The 24,433-nt window shown below is 38.7% G+C and overlaps 1 protein-coding gene across 1 annotated transcript in view; it reads left to right on the top strand.

Moving 5' to 3' along the window:
• Nucleotides 1–434: 434 nt before the first annotated feature.
• The window catches only part of agmo (alkylglycerol monooxygenase), an 80,072-nt gene continuing 56,073 nt past the window's right edge, over nucleotides 435–24,433 (top strand). The window contains exons 1-3 of the mRNA XM_047360043.1: nucleotides 435–851; nucleotides 12,565–12,695; nucleotides 13,452–13,603. Coding sequence (XP_047215999.1) covers nucleotides 732–851; nucleotides 12,565–12,695; nucleotides 13,452–13,603 — 403 coding nt within the window. The 5' untranslated portion in view covers nucleotides 435–731. The remainder of the gene's footprint in view (nucleotides 852–12,564; nucleotides 12,696–13,451; nucleotides 13,604–24,433) is intronic.

Below are 24,433 nucleotides of genomic sequence, written 5' to 3'. Positions count from 1 at the left end.
GTCATGGTTGCATCACTAGAATGTTTTTGTTAAACAGTTTCTTTCACTGTTACAAACACATTCATAGTTCTATAAGTGGGTCAGCTTTAAATGTTATTTATGTCTAAACATGTCTAGAGCAATAATTAACCCTTACAACGTCCATATCTATATTATATAGTTTATCTTACAAATCAGTTAACAGAAGCATTAGAATTTAAAATGTTTTTCTGAATTTTGACTGTGACTCTCACGAGTTTAACATTTCCAGCATATACTGAAGCCATGAAAATAAACCACCACCGTGACAAACAGTTATAATGTCACAACTTAGAGGGCCAAATCTTTCCGTTCTGGCAACTAAATAATTTCCTGCACTTTTCACAGATAAACTCCAAACAGGAGGCTGTTTGTATCGCGGATTCTCGCGAGATAAGACGTGTGATTCAGGGAAGAAAGCCCACGTCCAAAGGTGAAGCGGTGTCCTGAGAACGCTGGGTTAATAAGTGGGCATAGGGAGAGGCAGGCGCTAGCGGCTGCTTTAAACGGTGTCTGCCTTTTTCTATTTCACCAAACTTTGTTCAGCAGCTGGTTCCGGATCCGTCTCAAAGCTAGCCTACTTTTTTTCCTGAAGAAGTTAATGAAAACAAAAAGGAGGGACTTAAAAGTCTGAGAATCAGCGCGCTTTGCGCAGCATTGAGAGTTTGCTGTAACACCTGCACAGGTAACAAGGTCTCTGCAGGGTACCGACCATGGCTGCAGCGGTGGGGTCCGGTTCGGTTTCCAGTGGTCTCCGGGCCATGTTTTTCATGCTCACTCCAAATGAGTCCTCCTTTCAGAAAGTTGAGGAAGTGCCTCAGTATGTTCAGCAGGTGGGTGAAGCCTCTTTCTATTTAAAGTAACCAGCACAATCAAATTTGGTGAAGTTTATTGGCATCACAATCTTACAGAAGGTTTGTTATCAAGTTCAAATAGTAGTACGATATTAATACAAAATATTACTGACTGACTGACTGATATTTCTTTGAAATTTGGTATAAACATTTTATAATACATTTTTAAATAATTAATTGATAAGATCTATTTATCTGCGAAAGGATTTTATTCATATGCAAGCTTCTACTTAGATATCAGATCTTTTGGTTAATAATTTTTTTTCTTTGAAAACTGTATTAACAGCCCTTGAGGGTTTGGTAAATAAAATCCTGTTTGTCTTCAGTTAAATCAAACACAGTTTTGGTCGACCAACTTTAGCCGTAAGTTGTGTCAACAACATGTGATATGCTGGGTTTGCTTAACTTACATTCACCTGTAAGACAGGTTTTATTTCTGATTTAAAGTTTTTGATTCTGCAGATCTGGCAGTAATCAGACCTGGGTGTGTCTGGTGAAATTTAACTCAGCTTTCCAAAATGATCTGCTCAGTCTCAGTTACTAGTGGTAGTATTACGTTTTGACTCAGGGCCAGGTTGGTTTGGATAGTTTTGTCTTTCAGTAAATGAAATCATGTTTTTAAAACCACTCTTTGCGTTTACTCAGGGTATCTTTTGGTGCAATGACAATTTGTTTGCACCACATTCAAATGTGGTGCAAAATCAAAAACAGAAGAAACATGCAAGTGGAATAAAATAAATAAATAAAATAAATAAAGAATCTCTAAGTGTTGACAGCTCTTAAATTGTCAAATCTTCAAAAGTATGAGAAATAGAATTTAATTTTATTTTATTACCTTCCAGGTCTGATTAGGGTTGGGAAAAAATAGGGAACAAAAATGGAAAATTATTGCACTGCATTTTCTTAGAGACAAGAATCTATATTTATATAGTTAAATTGCTGTTCACTTAGTTTTCTGTTTAAATTATATAATTTTTAATCATTAAAATCAACTTTTTGATTCATTTTTTATTATTTTTTGCTTCTGGGCAACTTTTAGATTCCAAAACACTGGAAAGTTTTTCTTAATGTTTCTGATACCAGAATAAAGTTATCAAACATAACTAACTGCTTCACACCTGTTGTATTTCGTCTTGGATAATATGGTGCTGAACTGACAAATGAACTGTTAAAGATCTTGACATAGAGCTTATGTCCTCATGTGATATTAAGACCATACCATGAAATTAAAAATCAGTCAGAGGATGGATCATCCATGCAGTGGTCATCTGAGGTTAATGAAAAATGCAAGAGGCCTCGCATCATGTATGGTGGAGGATTAGAGCCCACAGGCTGCCTCGGAAGACCACAAAACTTCTCTAAAGCCGTGGAGAAACTGTAGTGATCATGTTAAAAGCATATCTGGGTTGTAGTTGTGTAGAGGAGTAGGAGTCATGCACACTGGCAAAAATTCAAAACTGGACTGGCTAAACTGGTCTCGTGCTGATGCTCCTACCTCATCATATCCACAGCAGATCAGCTGTGTACACCTCATTCCTTCACTGGTTGAAACCAAAACCCTTGCATGTAAAGATCCAAATTTGCTGGACCCCATGTGGAATAGTGCTCCCAGGTAAGAAAATCAACCAAACCACCAAATTGGACTTATAGCCTGATTGTTTGAGACCGAGGGAAGTTCTGGGTTTTTCAGACATGGGTCAATATAAAATATTTCTCAGTAAATATATTTCTATTTACACCCGATGCTGGCAACATCCCCAGCAATCCACACATACAAACAATTTAAAGCAAATTAGTTCACAAATGGAGTAATGGGTGAAAAACTGGAATTACCCTGCGAGTTAGCATTGAACAGACTGAATATTTTATGGAAAAGCCTTTCTTTAATGACGATTTCAAGCAATCTTGTGAATGGAGAAACTAGTCACACGCATTGCTAGAGTGTAATTTTGACCCGTTATTTCACACAAACTGTCTTTAAATCATGAAAGTTCTGGGGTTCCTTTCTATGCACACTCATCTTCTACGATACAAGTCTGGTGATTGACTGGGTCATTCTAACAATTTTACTTTCTTTCTCTGAAACCAGTTAAGAGTTTTCTTGTCTGCACTTGGGACTACCATCTTTCTTGGAGCTCCACTCTTATCTTCCAGAAGGTCCTGTTGCATTTCTCCATTCCTTCTTTCTTGAAATATATGACGTCTGCCAGAGCCATAAGCTATAAAACAGCCCACACCATAATGTTCCCACCTGTAAATTTCTTTTTTGGGATGGTATTTTTGGTGGGTACAATGACACCCAGTTAGTTCCAGTTTGGCATCATCTGACCATACTATATTCTCTTAGTATTTTACCAAATCTTCTGCTTTGTCTTCAGCAGTGAAATCTTGTGCAGTGTGATAATTGTTTTCACCGCGGTGTGACAATTTCACAAAGGGCACATCATCATGTTTGGTTTATGGTGAAATTATTTTCTTTCCACTTCTGGATTATGGCTCCAACGGTGCTCACTGGAACATTCAGAAGTTCACGAAATTCAGCTGTAACCATCACCATTAGTATTTTTATAACAGTAAGACCTTTTTGTGAAAGTCTCTTTGTTTTTGCGATTGTTTGTGATTCCACCTTGATAAACATAATTTATGGTCTTATATTTTTCTTTCTTTCTTTGTGTTGATTACTTAGTTTGTTCCTGACATCTGGTGTGAATTCCATGTCAATGGTAATATTAAATATGTACTTACTGAGAGAAACGTTGCACATTTAATACGTATTTTACCCTTTGTATTAATATTTACAACCCTGCTAGATATAAGTTTACATACTTTTACCAACATGTGTCTTCTGACTGGAAGTTATTTTAACATTTTGGAGAAGCTCAGCCAAAGAACTTTATTTTGACTGAGAATCTATGGAGGGAGCCAAAGATTAGGGTGATGGCAAGGAGGCCTTTTAACCTCCAAGTCTTAGAGTTCATCACCTAAGATACATTAAAATATAAGTGGAAACATACAAAAGGCTGGTCAGCAAATGTATGAAGGGCATTTGCAGTAATGGTAGTAAAGGTTTTCCATTTATTTATTGAGAAGGATATAAATGATTTAAATGCCGTTTTGTTTATTATAAAAAGTAAATAAAAACAGATTTTTTTTCAAATTGAATACTAATTTTGCATTCTTTTATCATCTTTTCAGAAATGTCTTTCTCATATCGTCACTGAAATAAAATTCTTGGTTGAATAAAACAAATTTTAATTCTAAGTCTGCCAGGTTATTGAATAATTTTGGGCCTTGTTTTTATTTACAACCTTCGTAGTTTTTACATGTGCTATACAAATAAAGTATTACAAGAATATTAATATTCTTGATCTCCTACAGCTTTCTGTATGACTCATTTCTCTACTGAGTTTAAGGCTTTTATTCCTTAGCTACATAACAAGAAGGCTATGCTAAAATCTGCTCTCCACCCTCTGTGAAAACTTTGTGAATGTCACAATAAGGTTGGCCTTTTTAAAAACTTGATGTTTGAGGGTAATATTCCAAAGCCATAAAGGTTGTTGCATTAGTTGTTGCATTAGTTGTTGCATTAAGATTAGGTTAAGATCTTTGAAACTCAATGACTCAATGATCATGTTTTTCAGCTTTAAAAGTGGGTCAATTTCTAAACAGAAAGAGCAAACATAAATTAAATGGAAAATGGTAAAACTTTAACTTTTCACTGTGGAATGACCTTAAACTCCAGTCTATTTCCACAGTGACTGTAAAATCTCCTAACACAAACTACTTACTGCTTCTACTGAATTTAAATTCAAAATTTAGTACCATATAGAAGTAATATAGGAACATGATTACCACAAAGAAATTAGTCAGTTTTAATTTTCAAAAAAAGTAAAAATCAGTAAATAAGAATAATATTAGAAAGTAAAAGAAAAACTCATATTTAAAACAGTTAATCTCAATATATCACTGAAGTGCCTGCCTGCCTAAATTTAAAGGTCATCTAGTGAGAATACAAGGAACTGAGTGAGTGCAGAGATTCAGCATGAAAGCAGGTGTTTAGGTTTTAGCAGTTCAGCATCCTGATGCCTTGCAGATATAAACTATTTCTAAATCTGCTAATACATGTTCAAATGTTTGTGTGTCTCCTTCCTGGTTGAAGTAGCCTAAACAAATACAAAAGTGTTTGTATCTGGCAGGAGTTAAGGATGTCCTTCATTTAATCTTTCGAAAGTTCTGGATGGGCCACGGTTCTGGGCTGCTAATGCTTTGTGCCGGTTTGTTAAGGTTTCTCATCCAGAGCATTCCAACAGCCAGACCAGGTGGTGATACAGCTTGCCAGAGTTATGCTCAATAGACTTTTTACAAAACAATTTTGTCAAATAGCTGCCAAAACAACAGCCCCTCTGAACTGACTTTTGGTTATAAATCTCCAATCAGAGTAGCAACACCTGCACACATAAGAGGTTTCAAAAATTAAGGCGACATCATGGAACCAAAGAAGGCATGGTTGGTATATTTTAATACCTGCAAACACATGGAATTTGTGTGACATCTTCTATTTTAAAACGAAAAACACATCAGCTACATGTGATGCTTTATCAGTTTTGTAAAATGTTCGATCACCACAGCTATGCAAGAAATTCCTCTGATAGAATCCAGTTAGTATGTGCTTTGACTGGGCACACTGTGTGCAGATGTAAGGAAATAATTCACCACACGGGTCCTGTGGGGTTTTTGCCTTCCACAGACCGTCTATCATTGTTACATCAAATACTTGAGACTGAAAGCTGGTTAACTTTTAAATTAGTTGACCTTTTACCGAGCTGTGGCTATGTCACTTAGTGAATTAATCTGTCTGACGGCGCAAGCTTGGCCCCAGTTGGGTCACCTACAAGACAATGCTTCCAAACTCTTCAGAAAATCAAGATTAGAATGACTGTTAAGGGAAAAAAACAAGGTGTTGCAATGGTCCAGTTCAATTCCAGACCTCAACCGAATTGCAGAGCTGTGGTGGGACCTTTTAAAGGAGCTGAGTGAAAACAAATCTCTCCAAACCTTAATTAACTGAAGCACCGAAAAGTGGGCCAAAATTCCTCAATGACAAGATATTTTATCTGTTGGGTATTGCTGACACTTGTCTAATAAATAATGACATTGTGAAATCTTTAGGAGTTAATCTGGGTTGTGCTGAAATATTTTTTTGTTTTTGTTTTGATACATAAACTCTAGAACCAAGAGAAGATGTAGCTTATTTTTTACCATATTTCCCAGCACCACTACAATAGAGATTGTTAATCCACTATTCAGGAGTACTCATTAACATCTCATGTGCAGCAGATGATGGTGGTATTGTTGTCTAATTCATTGATAGAGTTTCATTTATGCTTGTGCTAAAATAGGTAAACGGGGCTTACAGCAGGTGGCTGAGAACACATTCTTGAGCAATACCATTGTTGAGGTGAAGTTTTGACAAGGTGGCATTTTGGTCTACAAAGGGAAACACCCAAAGCTTAAGAATGACTGGTTGAATTATGGTATTCTTAATTCAATTCAATTCAGTTTATTTATATAGCGCCAATTCACAACACATGTTGTCTCAAGGCACTTCACAAAAGTCAGATACATACATTCCAATTAATCCTAATCATTGAACAGTGCAGTCAGATTCAGTTATTTATTCAAATTGGATAAAAAGTTTCTATCTAAGGAAACCCAGCAGATTGCATCGAGTCAGAGATTTGTAGCTGTCATTCCTCCTGCATGAGCATGTAGAGACAGTGGACAGGAAAAACTCCCTTTTAACAGGAAGAAACCTCCAGCAGAACCAGGCTCAGTGTGAGCGGCCATCTGCCACGACCGACTGGGGGTTTGAGAGAACAGAGCAGAGACACAAAAAGGACACAGAACCACTGATCCAGGAGTACTTTCTATGGGATGTAGCTCCTTTAGTCGTTTCATCTAGAAAGAAAGAACAGATAAACTTTGAGCCAGTTTTCAAGGTTAGAGTCTGAAAGAAAGCACATAGAGTTAGTCACAGTAGAAGCTCAGTCAGTAGCCATGTCTAGGAAAGAGAAAGGGTTAAACACTGAAAAACAGGTCCATGTGAATCATCTGTAGAAGGTGAGCATTAAGTTGTTGCCAGCAGAAGCTTGGACAATGCCCCTCTCCAGAAAGGTGTCACAGGTAGACACAGAGTCAGGCCAGGTGTAGCTTCTAGGAAGAGAAAAGAGAGAGAACATAAAGTTAAAAACTGAAATAACAGCAAATAACGCAAAATTGGAGAGTAGTGTGAGAATGTAGCGAAGAGGGTGAAAGTGGTCATTATGTCCTCCAGCAGTCTAAGTCTATAGCAGCATAACTACACAGATAGTTTCATTTTATTTATTTATAGAGCGCTTATTTACAACAATGTCATCTCAAGGCACCCCACAAAGGGTCCGGAATGGAGCGGGGCTGCCGGAGAGGCCAGACCAAACCACCGAGTGCCAGAGCCCGGCCACCCCAGAACGGGCCACGTGTAGGGGCACTAAGTAAAATAATAAACTGATAAAGTTTGTCCATCTAGAGCCCATTGATGGCCATTGTTATACTAAAAACCACAAGGATCGGGATACCTCTCTCTGTCAGACTGATTATAACCATTGGAAAAGAGAAGGGGTCACACATGTAGCAGAAATGGAGGGTGTGTTTGCACCTCAACCATAACTGAGCCGGTTTAGGCTAAACCTGACTCCCCTTTAGTCCATCCAACAGGGAGAGAGGAAGGTGGAGGTGAAAAATAAGGAAGATAGCTCAGGATAACCTAAGCCACTCTGACTATAAGCTTTATCAAAAAGGAACGTTTTAAGCCTAGCCTTAAAAGTAGACAGGGTGTCTGCCTCACGGACTAAAGCTGGGAGCTGGTTCCACAGGAGAGGAGCCTGATAACTAAAGGATCTGCCTCCCATTCTACTTCTAGAGACTCTAGGAACCACCAGTAAACCTGCAGTCTGAGAATGAAGTGCCCTGTTAGGAACATATGGAACAATCAGATCTCTGATGTATGATGGAGCTAAATCATTAAGGGCTTTATATGTGAGGAGGATAATTTTAAATTCTATTCTGGATTTAACAGGGAGCCAATAAAGTAGGAGAAATATGATCTCTTTTTTAAATTTTCATCAGAACCCTTGCTGCAGCATTTTGAATCAGCTGAAAGCTTTTAACTGCATTTTGTGGACATCCTGATAGTAAAGAATTACAATATTCCAGCCTTGAAGTAACAAATGCATGGACTAGTTTTTCATCGTCACTTCTGGATAGGATATTTCTAATTTTGGCAATGTTCCGGAGATGAAAGAAGGAAACCCTAGAAACCTGTTTAATATGGGATTTAAATGACATGTCCTGTATTCTTAATACAGTTTATGTAAAAATAATGCAATGCAATTTAAAAATACTTATTTTCTAGGGTTTCAATTACTTTTTATTGGCAAATGTCTGCAGCAGATAAAAAAAAAAAAAAATAATTGTGTTGTAAGGTTTTTATGGACGCATTGGGGGAGCGGAACAATTACCCCCACAGCAGGAGTCCTTATTATCCTCTAGCGAGCATGATTAGGTAAACTTGTTGTTGCAGGGTTTGATGATGCTAAAAGTTTCCCTGACTAGTTCAGAGACTGTTTACAGTTTCAGATCTGCCATAAATTTTTCTTGGCTGTTGGTCTATGATCCCAGCACGCCAAATTAATTAGAAACAAAACAAAACACAATCTTCTAATTTGGGACTTGTTTAGAATTATGGGTTTGTTAGGCCCTGCCAGATCTCCCGGCTGCTCAGTAATTTGAAAGCAAACACTGTATTTCTCATAAAGCGCTGATAAAAGTGCAGTGTCAGCCTACGTGTTTTTTGCCAACACCATTCATCCGTGACCTTACACACTCAAGAAAAGGGGCTTTTTGGGAGAAAAAGCAGACATCTGGTCCACAAATGTTCCGTTGCATGTAAGGTTGAATTCAGGAGGAAATAAAATACACTTATTAGACACCACAACAAACGCTCACACTAAATCTGCTGCCGTATTAAATAGTCTTTACTGTGATTTTTAGTGTTAGGAAGACAAAGAAACACAGGAAAGGACATTTTGATTGCACTCAAGATCAGAAAGAATCAACCTCAAATGATTACACTAAAGGAAAAACAACATTTATATAAAAGGGAGGAAAAATCAGGAAACATTGCATGGAAGGTTTGAGATGTGCATATTTTTAAAGAAAAAAACCAAAAACAAACTTGTCACTCTACATGAGATTCAGCCTGGATAATATTTCTTAGTGGTCAAGAACTCTTAACCACAAAGGTAAACTATCTGCAGGATAGAAGTAGTGGAAAAGAAGGAAGGAAAGGCTTTAGGCCAGCATCTGAATGATGATCTCTTTCTCTTTTACTGAGATTGAAGGAGGTCTGACTGTGTTGCGAGCCCAGTTGTTAGCTGCAGCTTTGCAGTCCGCTGCCAGATGTTGGAACAATGCGTGTAATCGCAGGTCCCTGGCGGTGCTCACGCCTCTGCCTGTGCACACGCATTACACACACACCTACACTCACACATACACACCTACATGCTTGCTCTTACTTCCTCCAGCTCCATCTGGACATGTGCTCCTCTGTGGTCTGTGTCTCCCTACTTCCCTGCAGCAGGGGCCAAGTGTCCATACTTCTAACCTGAAATTTGCTCAGTCAATGACATCCTTCAGTGTGAGGCTAACCAGCAGAGCAGGCATGCTGCTGAAGTCACAGTTTTGACCTGTTTTTTGACCCCCTCCCTCACTAATTTGTTCCATGTTTGACAGACCCATTAAGAGGTTATACCATGTTTCCAGAACCCTTGGAAATGAAGACATGTCACAGGCTGCTTTAGTGTTCATCAGTTTGAACAAGAAATCCAATAATTAAATCTTTTTATTTTTTCTGTTTTGATTTTATTTGCTCCTGTTTTTTGTTATGTTTTATTTGTAATGTATATGATTGAAACATTTCTGAAGTTTCTTATTCCTCTGGAATGGCTTGCTGGTGTAACTACATCAGCTCAGAGGGGACAACCTCATTGCTGGCAGATGCATCCTTTTGCATCGTTTGAAAGTTGCAATAATTCAAAGCAGGTTGGTCTATTGTGAAATTGAATTGCAAGATATCAGAGTCTAAACACCAAGTTTAACAAAACAAAGAATGTTGAGGGAAAGTTTTAACCCTTCATGATTCAGCAATAAGAGACTAAACGAATATGGCATCCATAGATGTGTCTGGTGATTCACAAACCCTTACAATTTGACCATCAGTTTTTGTAGTTTGCATGTGATCATAAAAATCAAGCTTGTTTTATTTTGCTATACTATTTTTATGACCTTATGTTTGAAAAAAAACATTTCCTGCTTTAAAAAGATTTAAATCAATAGCAGCTTGGTTATTTGCAAATGTACAAAAAGATTTACATCAAAACAAAATGTTATATTTAGATATTATTAAAAGGCTGTTTTGAGATTTGACTCCTGTTTATTCATTTAGAAATAGATCAACACACCTGACCTATGCCACTATCGTTATTTAACAGTAAATACCACATCTAAAAGTTATATTTTGTTTTCCTTTTATACATTTACTTTTGCAGTCACTTGAAACAGATATCAATATCTCACTGAGGCGTGGTGAACCTCAGGGATGTGTCCTTGGGTCCTTTTGTATTATATTTCCATGTTTTTGTGTCACAGGGTTATGATCTCTACGTTAAAGATTATTTTTAAACAATTTCCTGCTATTTTCTTGTTTATTTTATTATATTGTAGTGCTGTTTATTCTGTCACGTATATTTTCAACCATTAAATGATGTTTAAGTTCCCAGCAACTAACACCTGCCACTTTGAAAAAGTGCAGTGATTGATACTGTTGATTTTACTCTTCAGACTTTGATACCTGGCTGGTATTTCTGGCACTGCATTGGATTGATTTTGCTCACATTTAAAGCATAAGAGTTTCTTTAGTAATCAGGAAGCAATCTTCTGGGAGAGCTTCTTTCGTTTTGTCGCCTTAGTGGCATTTATTGACAGTAATAAAACAGGCCAGAAATGAGCAGAGAAAGAAGGGTGGAAGACATGAGACAAAGGTCTCAAGGTAGGGACTGGTTGGCTCATAAGAGCGTTTTTAGTTTGTTGTAAAACATTTATTAATCCATTCATCTTCTATACCGCTTATTCCATAGTGAGTCACGGGGGAGCTGGTGCCTATCTCCAGCAGTCCACGGCCGAGAGGCAGGGTACACCCTGGACAGGTCGCCAGTCCATCGCAGGGCAACACAGAGACAAACAACCATGCACACAACCATTTGCACCTTTTGTAAAACAAACTATTAATATAGCCCCATCTGAATTATATTACAGCAATAGCCAAGCAATGGCTTCTTTGTATCCAAGTCAAGTACTCATAACTTGGGGGTTATGTTTAAATTTCAACCTCTTTCTGCAGACACATATAAATCCATTGCATTGATTTGTTTCTTTCAAGTGAAAATCTTTTTTGTTCCATATGTACAAGTGTGTGTAGTAAAAACCTTTTTATTAGACATTCCTTAAGCATTTACATGTTACTAACTGTTACAGCAGTTTTATGTGCCTGCTCTCACAAACATGCACACATTCATACACCATATGTACATGGGTTGGCAACTTGGAGTTAAATGCCTTGCCCAGGGGAACATGGACATGTGGCAGGTTGAATTTGAAGTTGAACATCTTTCTGATTGCATGACAACTAATCTTCTCATTGGGCCACAGACCAAGAACTAAGAACATCAAGAGGTCTAGTCAAGGCCCCCGTGCTGGAAAATTCTGCTTTTACAGTTGCATTTGATTAAGTCACACAATTAACAAAAAATAAACACGTAGGCATTTGCTTTGCTTTTTTTAAACTTGCAGTAGTAGTTCCTGATGGAGTGCTTGCTGATTTTTACTTTTTAACTTTTACCTTACATGTCCTAACATGTGAACTCATTGAGATGGTACTTCTCCATCTGATGGTTGAAGGTCTCTAAACGTTCCCTGCAGCCTTTTACATAGCTTGTGATCAATGGAGATCAGCTTCTATGCAAAGTTATGAAACTCTGCTTTCTGAGTTCAAACAAGTTGAATCTTTGTGTGCAATTAAACAAAACTTTGTGGGAATCTTTCAGCAATTCTTTTTATTCTGTTGCAACCTATTCCGGAAGTAACTGAGTGTTTGACAGATTACTTTGTTTGGCTGCTTTTTATCACTGACCATCAAGACAAGTATGGTCTCCTGACATAACGTCTGTTACTCCTTGATTTATTGTACTTGGCTGCCATCCGACGTTACTAAAAAGAAAAAGGTTTTTGCCATTTGTTCGCATCGATGCGTAATTCATCCACTGAGACCATTTCTTCCTCCACTACTCCTTTGTTCACATAAATGTTTGCATTTTTACATCTGCCAAATCACAGTGGCTTTAGACCCGCCGCTCTGGTCTCATTCAGTGAAACAAACATCATGGACCACTAGACATGAAAGTCCTAAAAGGTCTAAGTTCATCTGCCAAAACAAGTACTCGCTTTTACTAGTTGTACTGAAAGAAACAGTAGACTTGGTGTGATTCTTGTAGTGCTGTGTCCTGACTGTGTATGTATGCTGTTCACTTTGTGTGTGCAGGCCACTCCGTTCTTTGTGGGACTGATGCTGCTCGAGCTGGTGGTGGGTGCACTGATGACAAGAAGCCCTGTAGTTACGCTGAGTGATGGCTTCACCTCCCTTTCTGCTGGAATGATCTCCAGACTCCCGCTGTAAGTGTGCTGGACAATGTGGGTAACAGCAAAATGTTAAATGCTAATATGGTTAAGAAACAGGAATTTACTTTAAGTTTATGCAAACGTAAAAAGATCTGAAAAAGTATTTTAAAAGAAGTGAATGCCAATAGTTGTATGGCAAGTCATTGGGTCACATAGTCATGTACTTTGGAACATCTGGTAGAATATAAACAAATACAAAAGTATCAGAAGTGTCAGGCATTTGGCTTTAGCTCATCTGAATCAATACTTACAATGCCTTTGTAATACTCGGGCCAGCAATTACAGCTGCAAGTCTTTTAGGGTTCGACAGCTTGCACATCTAGAGACTAAAAGTTTTAGCCCGTAACTCTTTCTCAAGCTTTCACAGATTAGGTCAAGTGTGTATGTCTACTATCATTTTTAAGTCTTTCCACAGGTTCTCAACTATATTTAGGTCTGAACTTTGACAGGGCCATTTTACCACATAAATATGCTTTGATCTAAATCATTAGATTGCAGCTTTTGCTGTTCGTTTAGATTTGTTGTCCTGCTGGAAGGTGAACCTCTGCCTCATCCTAAAGTGTTTTGATGCCTCTATGGTTTTCCTACTGAATTGCTCTGTATTTAGCTCCATCCACCTGTACATACCAAAAGGTACCAGTATACATGCCACAATGTTTTTGTCACACTTCCAGTTCCCCTGGAAAAAAAAGCTGTGTCCATGAGCACAGGATTAACTGATAAAGAGCTTTAACTGTCTTCCTCCCTCAGATTGGTGATGAGAGGCTGTGAGCTGTCGGCTTACGTGTATGTGTGGGACCATTTCCGTCTATGGGAGCTGCCCTGGGACTCTGCATGGACTTGGTGGCTCACCTTCCTCGGAGTGGACTTCTGCTACTACTGGGTTCATCGCTTCGCTCACGGTATCAATGAGAGCATCACAATAACGTCCACAGCTGATAGGTTGATTGAGCATTGATGGGTGTGACCTAATTTTTCACTTTCAAACAGGCTTTATGACAATATAGCCTATGTCCATAAGTTGCTTCTATGTGCTTCTTCATTGATTTCTACTGCATGTCATGTCTGCATTCACAGACTGTAATTTGGCCATGGCCTGCCAGCATCAAACTGGCTCCCTTTGACCTTTCTCATTGCTTTCACCAACTCCTAACAAAGGCTACAAAGTCAGTAGATGATAAATGGCCTTAAAATGTTTATTTAGTTGCCTCCCTGCAGAGGAGCGGTGAACATGGCAGTCACTTGGTGTTTTCCTGGACACTGTAGAGGGAGCAATTATTTTTGAGTTACATCCAGCTGCTTTAGAGCTGTCCAGATGTGAGAGGCCTCGGCCTCCTGAGGGCTGTGGTCTTAACCCAAGGCTGCCACAGCAACAGGCTGCATAGAGTAATGTCTGAATCTGCGACGTCCTGCAGCATCTTTTTAGAAAGAACATAAACAGAAAATATGGTCATGGATCTTGATTTTTCTTTTTTTTTTAGAAAAGACTTTCTCCATGTTTTCTTAGTGATATATATGCCAGAGGATGAGCTGCCACTCAGCCGACTGGATTGGAGGTAGGTATTTGTGGCCTGTAATGATGTTTATTTGTGTCAGGGACATATCAAGCTGCCTGCTGCCGTCCAGCTTTCATAGTTTTGGATTAAAGTCCGTCGCCGCTGTGTTGATATTAGACTCTGGCTAAACAGAAGCTTTCAAAATGTGTGCCACCGCTCGCCAAGACCTGACCATTGTGTGTTTTTTGAGAAGTGAGAACATCTCATTGGAGTTATGGTGGTCATTTTTATTTTACTTTGATATTATATGTATATAAAGCATGTTTGGCATTAATATTGTCATGCTGGTATCTCTCTGCGTGTGGGTTTCAGTCCGGGCTCAACATTTTGAAAATAGCACACCTGAATGCGTTTAAAATCCCTAAACCTAAAGGCCATCTTTCAGGAAGCATGATCTTTTTGGATATTGGCGAGCTCTATTCTATCAGTTATTTATGTAGATGCAAGGTTTTAGAAATGCAGTGCTCATATAAAAAAACACAAGTTATACTACAAGGCCAGTAATATGAGCAATGGATGTGATGATACTCCAATGAATCTAAAGACAATCAACTGCACTTTTTATGATAAATATATGTTGATTATTTTCTCTCTAAGATGCACATTTATCCACTGTAGTTTTCAGACTCCAGAGAATGTATCGTCTTCAAAAGACGTATCAACAGATTAAATCCCAAAATGTCCAGTTTACAGTGATGATGAAAAATGAAGCAGCCAGGAAGTTTAATTGATTATTTTAATGCCTGTCATATTATTTTATATTCATAAATTGTTTCCAAGATTAGTTTTATTGCAAGGCTGTGACCTGCTGACGAACTGCATTCAACATATTAATTTCTAGCCCTCCTGCTATGAACAGTCATTATTAATTTTGAGAAGAGGAAACGTCACACTTTGTGTGTGAGCCATCATTTGTGGTACAATGGAGTTTTACCAAATGTTTTATAACAAATGCAAAATGTTTGTGGAGTTAACTGTTTACTCTTTCTTTAGCATTTTAAATTAACCATTAGCATTATTAGCATGGGTAGAATATGCTTTTCTAACATAGCTGGACATACAGATATCCATTACCAATTTTAACAATACTGATAAATTCAGGTAATAGAAGTAAACAACGAAAGCATCCGAAAAGAGCTTAAAAATTATCTGTAAAATGTAAGAAAAATATAGTTGTTACTCAGCGTTTTGAAGGAGACCTGCCCTCGTCAGACCTCAGACATTTTGTTTGTGGTGCTCCTGACTGAAGTTACTGACTGTTAAAGTGAGTATGAATAACATGGTGAGCCTGAGATGCTGTGGAGTGACTGGAATTGGATAAATGTGTAGGAAACCCCCTTAAACATCTCACAGCTGAAAGTGAGGAGTGGGTAGACTTTCCTCAGACAAATGTCAGAGATGGTAGATGTCTGCAGGAACCACTAAAGTTATTTCAACCAAAAGATTAGCTATTAGAGCATATGTGTTTTAACCTTTCCATTTGTTAGGGTGCACATTTTTGAGCCCTGCTTGTTTATATGTGAAGTTGTTTTGCTCACAAATAATTTAAAAACAAAGGATACCTATTTTTGACACTCTGAAAACACAGGACAACATGCTGTGATACTACAGAGGTATCTTGTACCATCACAAATGCTAAAAATGTTTTTGTTGTTACAATTTTCATTTTGAATTGTAAAATCAGTTTTCCTACTTGTCTTAAAACTTTAAAAGAATTGCACTGTTCTTTGTCCTTTTTTCCAGCCTGTTCGGGCTGTTTTTTTGAGGTCACAGATGGTCATACGGTGCTGAGCAGCTGCAGTCTTCCTTGGGGATATAAAAGCTTTTTCCTCTTGTTACCAGAAGGAAGCTGCTTTGTCAGACCGCAGGACCAGGCCGCCGCTATCCGCGTGCCTTACTCCGGTCAGCTGAGGTTGTCTCAGACAACCAAATACCTGACCTCCGGCTCCGCTCAAAACAGAATCAGAATCGGCTTTATTTGCCAAGTTTGTGCACACAAGCAAGGAATTTGACTTCCGTTCCACTTTGCTCCCAATGAAGACGTTTTAAATATAAATTTATAAGAAGGAAAATAAACATAAAAACCTTTTTTTTATGATAAAGTTTCAACCAGAATGCTGGTGATGCGTTTTTCCCCAATAATGCTCTGACCTAGCTTCTAACTGCTGGACAATAATACTTTACGAGCTGTGTGTTGCTTTACTGCTTTCTTGGAAGAACTTTAATATAGTTCAAAACAGAATAAAATTTGCATCTTTAATCCTATTTTGTCAAAGCACAAGAGCAATAAATCTTTAATTTGAATAATGACGAAAAGATTACAATACATAAACTCAAAATGAGACGAAGTCCTGTACCGGGGGGGGGGGGGGAGGTCATCTTCTCAGTGTAATATATAATTGTGAGTTTGAGTTTGAGCAGTTTTATGCTTGATTTCATAGTTTCCCTCTCGTGACCTCAACATGAAAGGATCGCTCAGAGATAATTAAGTGGAAGGAGTTTGGCAGTCATGTGCGCTGATGCCATCTATACCGAGGAGACATTACTGGTGGTGATTTTTCCTGCCAGACACTGATTCTGGAGATAGCAGCATAATGAAAAAGAAAACTGAAACCACCTAATCAGCAAACCTTTTTCAGATTTAGAACTTAATGAAATTCAGGTTTCTCCATTTATGAACCCACACACAAAAAACAATAACAATAATAATTGTAAAAGCCTGTAACCAGACGTTTTCTATGGGCCTTGCTTCGCATTTGGCTGGAATTAGCGTAGACAAACAGCGGTTGTGGTTGAAGCTGAAGCAAATCTGGAACTTCAAACATTTACATGACCTTTGTTCACACAGTGACTCAAGTAAAGTGCCTTTTTATTTTCGCTCCTAATATCAATATTTACATGAGCCCTTATTACCAGTGCATGTCCTGGAATCAAATACTTACTTATATTACTTTTAAGAAAAGAAAGATGTTTGTTTTGTGTTTATACATTAATTTTCCTGCAATCTGAAATAATATAAGGCTTGGGAAACCTTTTCATGCTCTTTTATGCTTTAACCCCCTTTAAATCCAACTTAAATAAACATATTGGTCCAAGACCTTATTTTATACAATCCAGTTTACCTAAAATGTTTTTTCTGTTTATTTACCCCAAAGGAAAAAGTCTTTCCTTTAACGTCTTGGGCCCCGGCTAGTTTTGCGTGCCCCAGGAGGCCGGCTTGTTTTGGATGCGGCTATATTGTTGACAGGCCTGTTGAATCTGTTTATTCTAAACTCATATCGTGAGTGGCACTAATGGCAGCTCTGGACTCAGGCAGCATCTTCGTGCTGGCAGGCCGACCAGGTTGAAACCATTAATCAGCCTCTCAGCTGTCTGCGCTCTGATTATACATGAGGTAATGGAGTTGCGCTGCAGACGTCTCGCCGCACTAACGGCCGCCGCTGTTACACTTTTAGCACAGGAACATCAGAGTATCACTTAAAGACATGAAATGGTATCATTACTTACTCAAAATGACGTAATTTTAGAGAAAAGGAAAAGGCTTGAATTGGTTAAAAGAAGAAAAACGTTTGTTTTTCTTTTCTTACCTCTGAACGATCATTTGATTAAAGCCAGTTGTTACAGGCGAGGTAAAATATTTGGTTGTTTTTCAGGGGCGGTGCAGAATAAAGTAACAGACAATAATTTTGTTAGAAATGTGCAAGCCTAAAGTTGGGTTACACTAAAATGTGAGATGAAATATGGAAACCTTCTAGATTATGGATATTTAAAAGTTGTTTTGCCATAAGGATCAAAACACAACGTTAACCCTGACAGATATACAGGGTTGTGAAACGATTTCCCCATTATTTATTCTAATATTGCCTTTTTTGTCATACATCCATATTTCAGATGATCAAATACATTTGAATATGGACATAACCTGAATGAATACAACATGCATATTTAAAGGGAAATAAAGCAATCAGCACCAACACGGCACTATGTGAATAAGGTAATTGCTCCCCACACCTACTGCTTGGTTGTTCCACCCTTGTTGGCAACATCTGCCCAAGAAGCAGAGCAGTCCAAGACCATCATACTAATACAACCATGTTTTACTGTTCGTATGATGTTCTTTTTCTGATATGCTGTGTTATTTTACACCAGATGATTCACTCGTACCTTATAATTGTACTTCATAGTTGTATTTTCTTTGACAAACATGAGGCAGGCCTTGTGTTCTTTGGTGGTTTTCATCTTGGAACCCACTCATAGATACAATTTTTGCCTATTTCCTTTCCTGTTATTGAATCATGAAGATAACTGAGCTTTAAATGCTGTTCGAGGTTCTTTTGTTACCTCCTGGGTGAATCAGTAATGTGCTCTTGGAGTAATTTTGGTCGGTTGGCAACTCCTGGGAAGGTTCATCACTGTTTGATGTTTTCTTACTTAATTTCTTCTTAATTCCAAAACCTTGGATATGATTCGATACCCTTTGCATATTTTTAGATTTCAGTGACTTTGTTTCTCATCTGTTCTTGAATTTCTTAAGAGTATAATGTGTTGTTGTTAGAGATCTTTCAGCCTACTTCATGTTGTCAGACAGGTTCTACAGGTCCTTCTCAAAATATTAGCATATTGTGATAAAGTTCATTATTTTCCATAATGTCATGATGAAAATTTAACATTCATATATTTTAGATTCATTGCACACTAACTGAAATATTTCAGGTCTTTTATTGTCTTAATACGGATGATTTTGGCATACAGCTCATGAAAACCCAAAATTCCTATCTCACAAAATTAGCATATCATTAAAAGGGTCTCTAAACGAGCTATGAACCTAATCATCTGAATCAACGAGTTAACTCTAAACACCTGCAAAAGATTCCTGAGGCCTTTAAAACTCCCAGCCTGGTTCATCACTCAAAACCCCAATCATGGGTAAGACTGCCGACCTGACTGCTGTCCAGAAGGCCACTATTGACACCCTCAAGCAAGAGGGTAAGACACAGAAAGAAATTTCTGAACGAATAGGCTGTTCCCAGAGTGCTGTATCAAGGCACCTCAGTGGGAAGTCTGTGGGAAGGAAAAGGTGTGGCAGAAAACGCTGCACAACGAGAAGAGGTGACCGGACCCTGAGGAAGATTGTGGAGAAGGGCCGATTCCAGACCATGGGGGACCTGCGGAAGCAGTGGACTGAGTCTGGAGTAGAAACATCCAGAGCCACCGTGCACAGGCGTGTGCAGGAAATGGGCTACAGGTGCTGCATTCCCCAGGTCAAGCCACTTTTGAACCAGAAACAGCGGCAGAAGCGCCCGACCTGGGCTACAGAGAAGCAGCACTGGACTGTTGCTCAGTGGTCCAAAGTACTTTTTTCGGATGAAAGCAAATTCTGCATGTCATTCGGAAATCAAGGTGCCAGAGTCTGGAGGAAGACTGGGGAGAAGGAAATGCCAAAATGCCAGAAGTCCAGTGTCAAGTACCCACAGTCAGTGATGGTCTGGGGTGCCGTGTCAGCTGCTGGTGTTGGTCCACTGTGTTTCATCAAGGGCAGGGTCAATGCAGCTAGCTATCAGGAGATTTTGGAGCACTTCATGCTTCCATCTGCTGAAAAGCTTTTTGGAGATGAAGATTTAATTTTTCAGCACAACCTGGCACCTGCTCACAGTGCCAAAACCACTGGTAAATGGTTTACTGACCATGGTATCACTGTGCTCAATTGGCCTGCCAACTCTCCTGACCTGAACCCCATAGAGAATCTGTGGGATATTGTGAAGAGAACGTTGAGAGACACAAGACCCAACACTCTGGATGAGCTAAAGGCCGCTATCGAAGCATCCTGGGCCTCCATAAGACCTCAGCAGTGCCACAGGCTGATTGCCTCCATGCCACGCCGCATTGAAGCAGTCATTTCTGCAAAAGGATTCCCGACCAAGTATTGAGTGCATAAATGTACATGATTATTTGAAGGTTGACATTTTTTGTATTAAAAACACTTTTCTTTTATTGGTCGGATGAAATATGCTAATTGTTTGAGATAGGAATTTTGGGTTTTCATGAGCTGTATGCCAAAATCATCTGTATTAAGACAATGAAAGACCTGAAATATTTCAGTTAGTGTGCAATGAGTCTAAAATATATGATTGTTAAATTTTCATCATGACACTATGGAAAATAATGAACTTTATCACAATATGCTAATATTTTGAGAAGGACCTGTATTTAGGTGATTTGTGATTCCATCGTTCTGACAGTAATCAGTCCTGGTTGTAGCTGGTGAGTTGAACTCTGCTTTGACATGGGAAGGGAATTCATATAGGGCCAAGTTGGTTTGGATAGCTTTTCCTTTCAATAAATGAGGTCATTATATGAAACTACTGTTTGTATTCACTTAGAGTGTGACATTTCAGTGTTTAAAGCAGCTCAATAGTTTTTTTGAGATAACCGATTATACTTTCTTACCTAATTACCACCCTATGTTTTCTCCATTTCTGGATTTCTGAGGTCTGAAAGCCTTAGAAAGGACTGTATAACCCTTTCCAAACCGACAGTTGTTACTGTGTGTGTTTCTCATGTGTTCTTGATTTGTTTTTAAATTGGGGCCATATGTGTTGCTTTTATCCTACTTCATGCCGTCAGAAATGGTCTATTCAAGTGGTTTCTTGATTCTTAAGGTTATCACACCTGGCTGTGGCTTGTGAAATGTAACTAAAACACAACTTACCTTTATTTCTATTGCACATTAAAGGTTGAGCAGCAGCGTTTTGGACGAGCCATTAAAGTGTTGTTAAGCCCAGCGTAAAGTGCATTGCAGTAATCTAAATGAGTTGTCATAAAAGCATGAATTAAAATCTCAAAATGATTCCCAGACTGAAATGGCTTAACTTTAGCTCACTGTCTGAATTGGAAAAATCTGGACCTGATCACTAATTGCATCTGATTATCAAAGTTAAGATTACTGTCCAGGCTTACGCTAAGGTCATCAGCTGTATGTGTCACATACTGACTTAAAGGACCCAGATGAGCACTGCTGTCACAATGAATTACAGATAATTAATGATTTAACAATTAGGACAATTACGTTTTTGCAAAGTCCAGGTTGGTTTGGATAGCCTCCATTAAGTTGAATCATCATTTTAAAACTCAAATCCATTCAAACTCATTAAAATGTGGTTGATGATCTGAAACATTTATGTACTACAGCAAGGAAGAGCATTTTTCTTTGCAGATCCTTGCACTTTGGAAGTTAATAAAGTTGTGCCAGAAACGTCTGAACTTCGCTCACCTTGTCAGAAATACTAAAAAACTTTTTTGTTTTGTTTTGAAGAGTTCAGTTATGTCGTAGACTGATCGGTGTTGCGGTGGCATGTAAAGCATGCCTGAACATTTCTTGTTTTTCTTTTAAATGCATTTATTATGTCACTTTTTGGGAATTTTTGCAGATTATTGCTTGTAAAAGCAAAATCTGTCAATAAGAATTATTCAGTCAACATGTTAGCAAATTTTCCCTGTTGAACAAGCAGCCCTCATTAGCGTTTGTGCCTCAGTTGTACTGTATTCAATCCTCTATCTCCATTTACTGATGTGCTCACACCCGTCCATCTCTACAGGCCTGCAGACAGCAGCAGCCATTAAGACAAACAGATGTGCTCAGCACTCCTTCGTTATCCTGCAATCCCCCTGAGACGCAGGCGATGTGGATGTTATTGTTTAAAAAAGGAGCTCCTCCTGTCTGTGGAATGGGGAGGTGGGGTTTAGAATGCCCCCCGACAACCAGGTCTCCATAAATCTTTGCTTTGACGGCTAGTTCCTGGCTCTGGACAGGTTGTATGGTCCGACAACTGATTCAGGCCCCTGGCTGGTTTGCTGGTCCTGTTGGCCTGATTTGGTCAGGATGTGGGACTCTGGCTCACGGCAGCACAGGAGATGAAGTGAAAAGCCTCATGGGAAGTAAAGATAACATTAACAGTGATATACAGGTCTCTGTGTAGGCCTACTTGCCTGTTGAAAGAAGGTAAAAGCATTTCCCTTCATTGAGAATGAAGCTGTTTCAATTTACCCCAGACATCACAGAGAGATGATATCCGCCAGGCCTTAAGGCTGACTGTTTTAACAAAGTGTTGAAAGGAAGGCTTGTTATGAACAGTGAGGAGGCTGCTGAGCTAAGCAAAGGGCAAGGCCCAACTGTCTGCTGCCCTCATGTGCTGCACGAACAGACATCCCTGTGTCAGCAGTGCTGATGGACGAGCTGATATTGACTGTAGACATGGCTGAGGGGACACCTCTGCTTGTCCCAGAGGTTAAGTGTGAATGTGGTGGATGGTTGTTAGAACTATAAACACAAACCATTTCTTTACCTTTGTATGCAGTGATGTTAGCCTAGTAGAAACAAAAGTTAAAGAAAATCTGTGCATTTAGGGATTGTTTTGTTTCTGGACTGACCGCAGTCTTTGTGTACATATTTGACCCATACTTTCAAACGCTTTATCCCACGAGTGCCTTGAGGATATTTCCTTCTATTTAGCACAAAAATTATCTTGGACTGCGCAAATGATTAGATTTTCGTCAGAGGTCACTGGGAATTTGCAAAGCACATTTTTGGTTGTCATACAAACATAACAGCCAAAATAATCTAGCTGTAATTTGCCAGGTTTTCTCTGACAAAGCCATCTTGAAAGTCATTTGTATAAATTGTCTGCCAAAACATGGTGATTTTCTCAAAGTGTGCGAGCTAAGAATCAGCTCATAGGGATCTGCAACGTGCTACAAGCTGTTGTTCCTAACTATGGACCGGCATGAGATTACAGTATTTCAGTTGCTTCTATGCTTTTACTCAAACACTTTATTTTGGTGATGGTATTTTTTATCTGCGTTTATGCTTAAATGTTTTGCCTACATTTTCAATTTCATTTATATTTAAGATTGATGGCTGCACAATAACACTCAGAATGGCCTCCATGCCAGGCACTTTCAAACAACGTTAATTTTTATACATCCCGCGTTGTGAGTAAAACATTGCCTCACGAGGCTTTGCTGTGTGTGCACCATTTATAATTGAGGCCCCAGATAATGAATAGTTAATCCAGCTACTGTAAAAAAAATAATTATTTTCATCTCGTTGGTAAGGTTTTATTGAAAAAGCTGCTTTTGGCCGACATCTGATGTTTTGGCAATGAAATAAGTAAGTTTTAGTTTCTTTACCTGTCAAGCCCGATCAACCCGGCGGCTGGTTGGGCAGGGAAGGGGCCCATTTTTTGCCGTCTCTAAAACTAGATTTTTTTTTTTCAAATGAATTTTGCACAAATACTTTGCTATAATTTTGCAGCAGATTAAACACTCAATGACATTGAAAGGCCCTTCAGACATGCCTGACTCTGTGAAGAAAACACTACAGAAAACACAGTTCTTTTTGAAGCAATCCCCAATGCCCTGTATCTTTAGAAACTAGATAACCTCCCTTTCCAACAAGGTATAGCTTGTCTTTGTAGAACCTTCTCAGACGACGATATTTGCGTGCATATCAGATGCACTAGGTCTGCTAATTTGTGGAGGCCCTGCTGCTAGCTTGCGCTTTGCTCTGTTAGCTTCCATTAGTGTATTATTTTTAGATAATCGGTCATTTATAATGGCACAGAAGGGGAAAATTACCAGTTTGGAAGATTTGGATGACCAGTGACATGGAAATGGAATATTCTTTAGACAGCTGCGTCGAGTAGAATGAGGAAGAGAAAGAGGAAGATGAGCTTCAGAGGAGGGGGCTAGTTCATGAGTAACGGCGTTACTTCTTATTTCCAGCAGATTTACATTACATGTCGGCTATTTCAATAATGTTAAAGGTTTTTTTTTTACGCTTTTAATTAGTAGGACATGTGTAAACAACAACCACCCACTCCTTCTCCAGAACAAAGAGGCTACATGACTGTTTGTGTGACTCAAGAGGAGGGGAGGTAGGGATGTGCAATGAGCTTATTTGTTTCCAGCAGAGTAGCTGACTACCCTGGCTGAGGTGTTCATTGTATTCATCAAAGAACAATTTTTCATTGATAATTCTTTTTTCTATGCATAGTTTTTCATAGAATATTCTTTTTGCACATTGTGTTACATAGTTTGTCATCAGTTATTCTTTTGTTCATTGAAATTTCTACAGTTGGGGACAAAAGGACACAATTTAGTTTGATTTATCTTCATTAT

This window comes from Girardinichthys multiradiatus, chromosome 3 (assembly GCF_021462225.1).
Source record: "Girardinichthys multiradiatus isolate DD_20200921_A chromosome 3, DD_fGirMul_XY1, whole genome shotgun sequence".
Classification (NCBI taxonomy): Eukaryota; Metazoa; Chordata; class Actinopteri; order Cyprinodontiformes; family Goodeidae; genus Girardinichthys; species Girardinichthys multiradiatus.
This window is presented reverse-complemented; position numbering and strand designations above follow the sequence as displayed.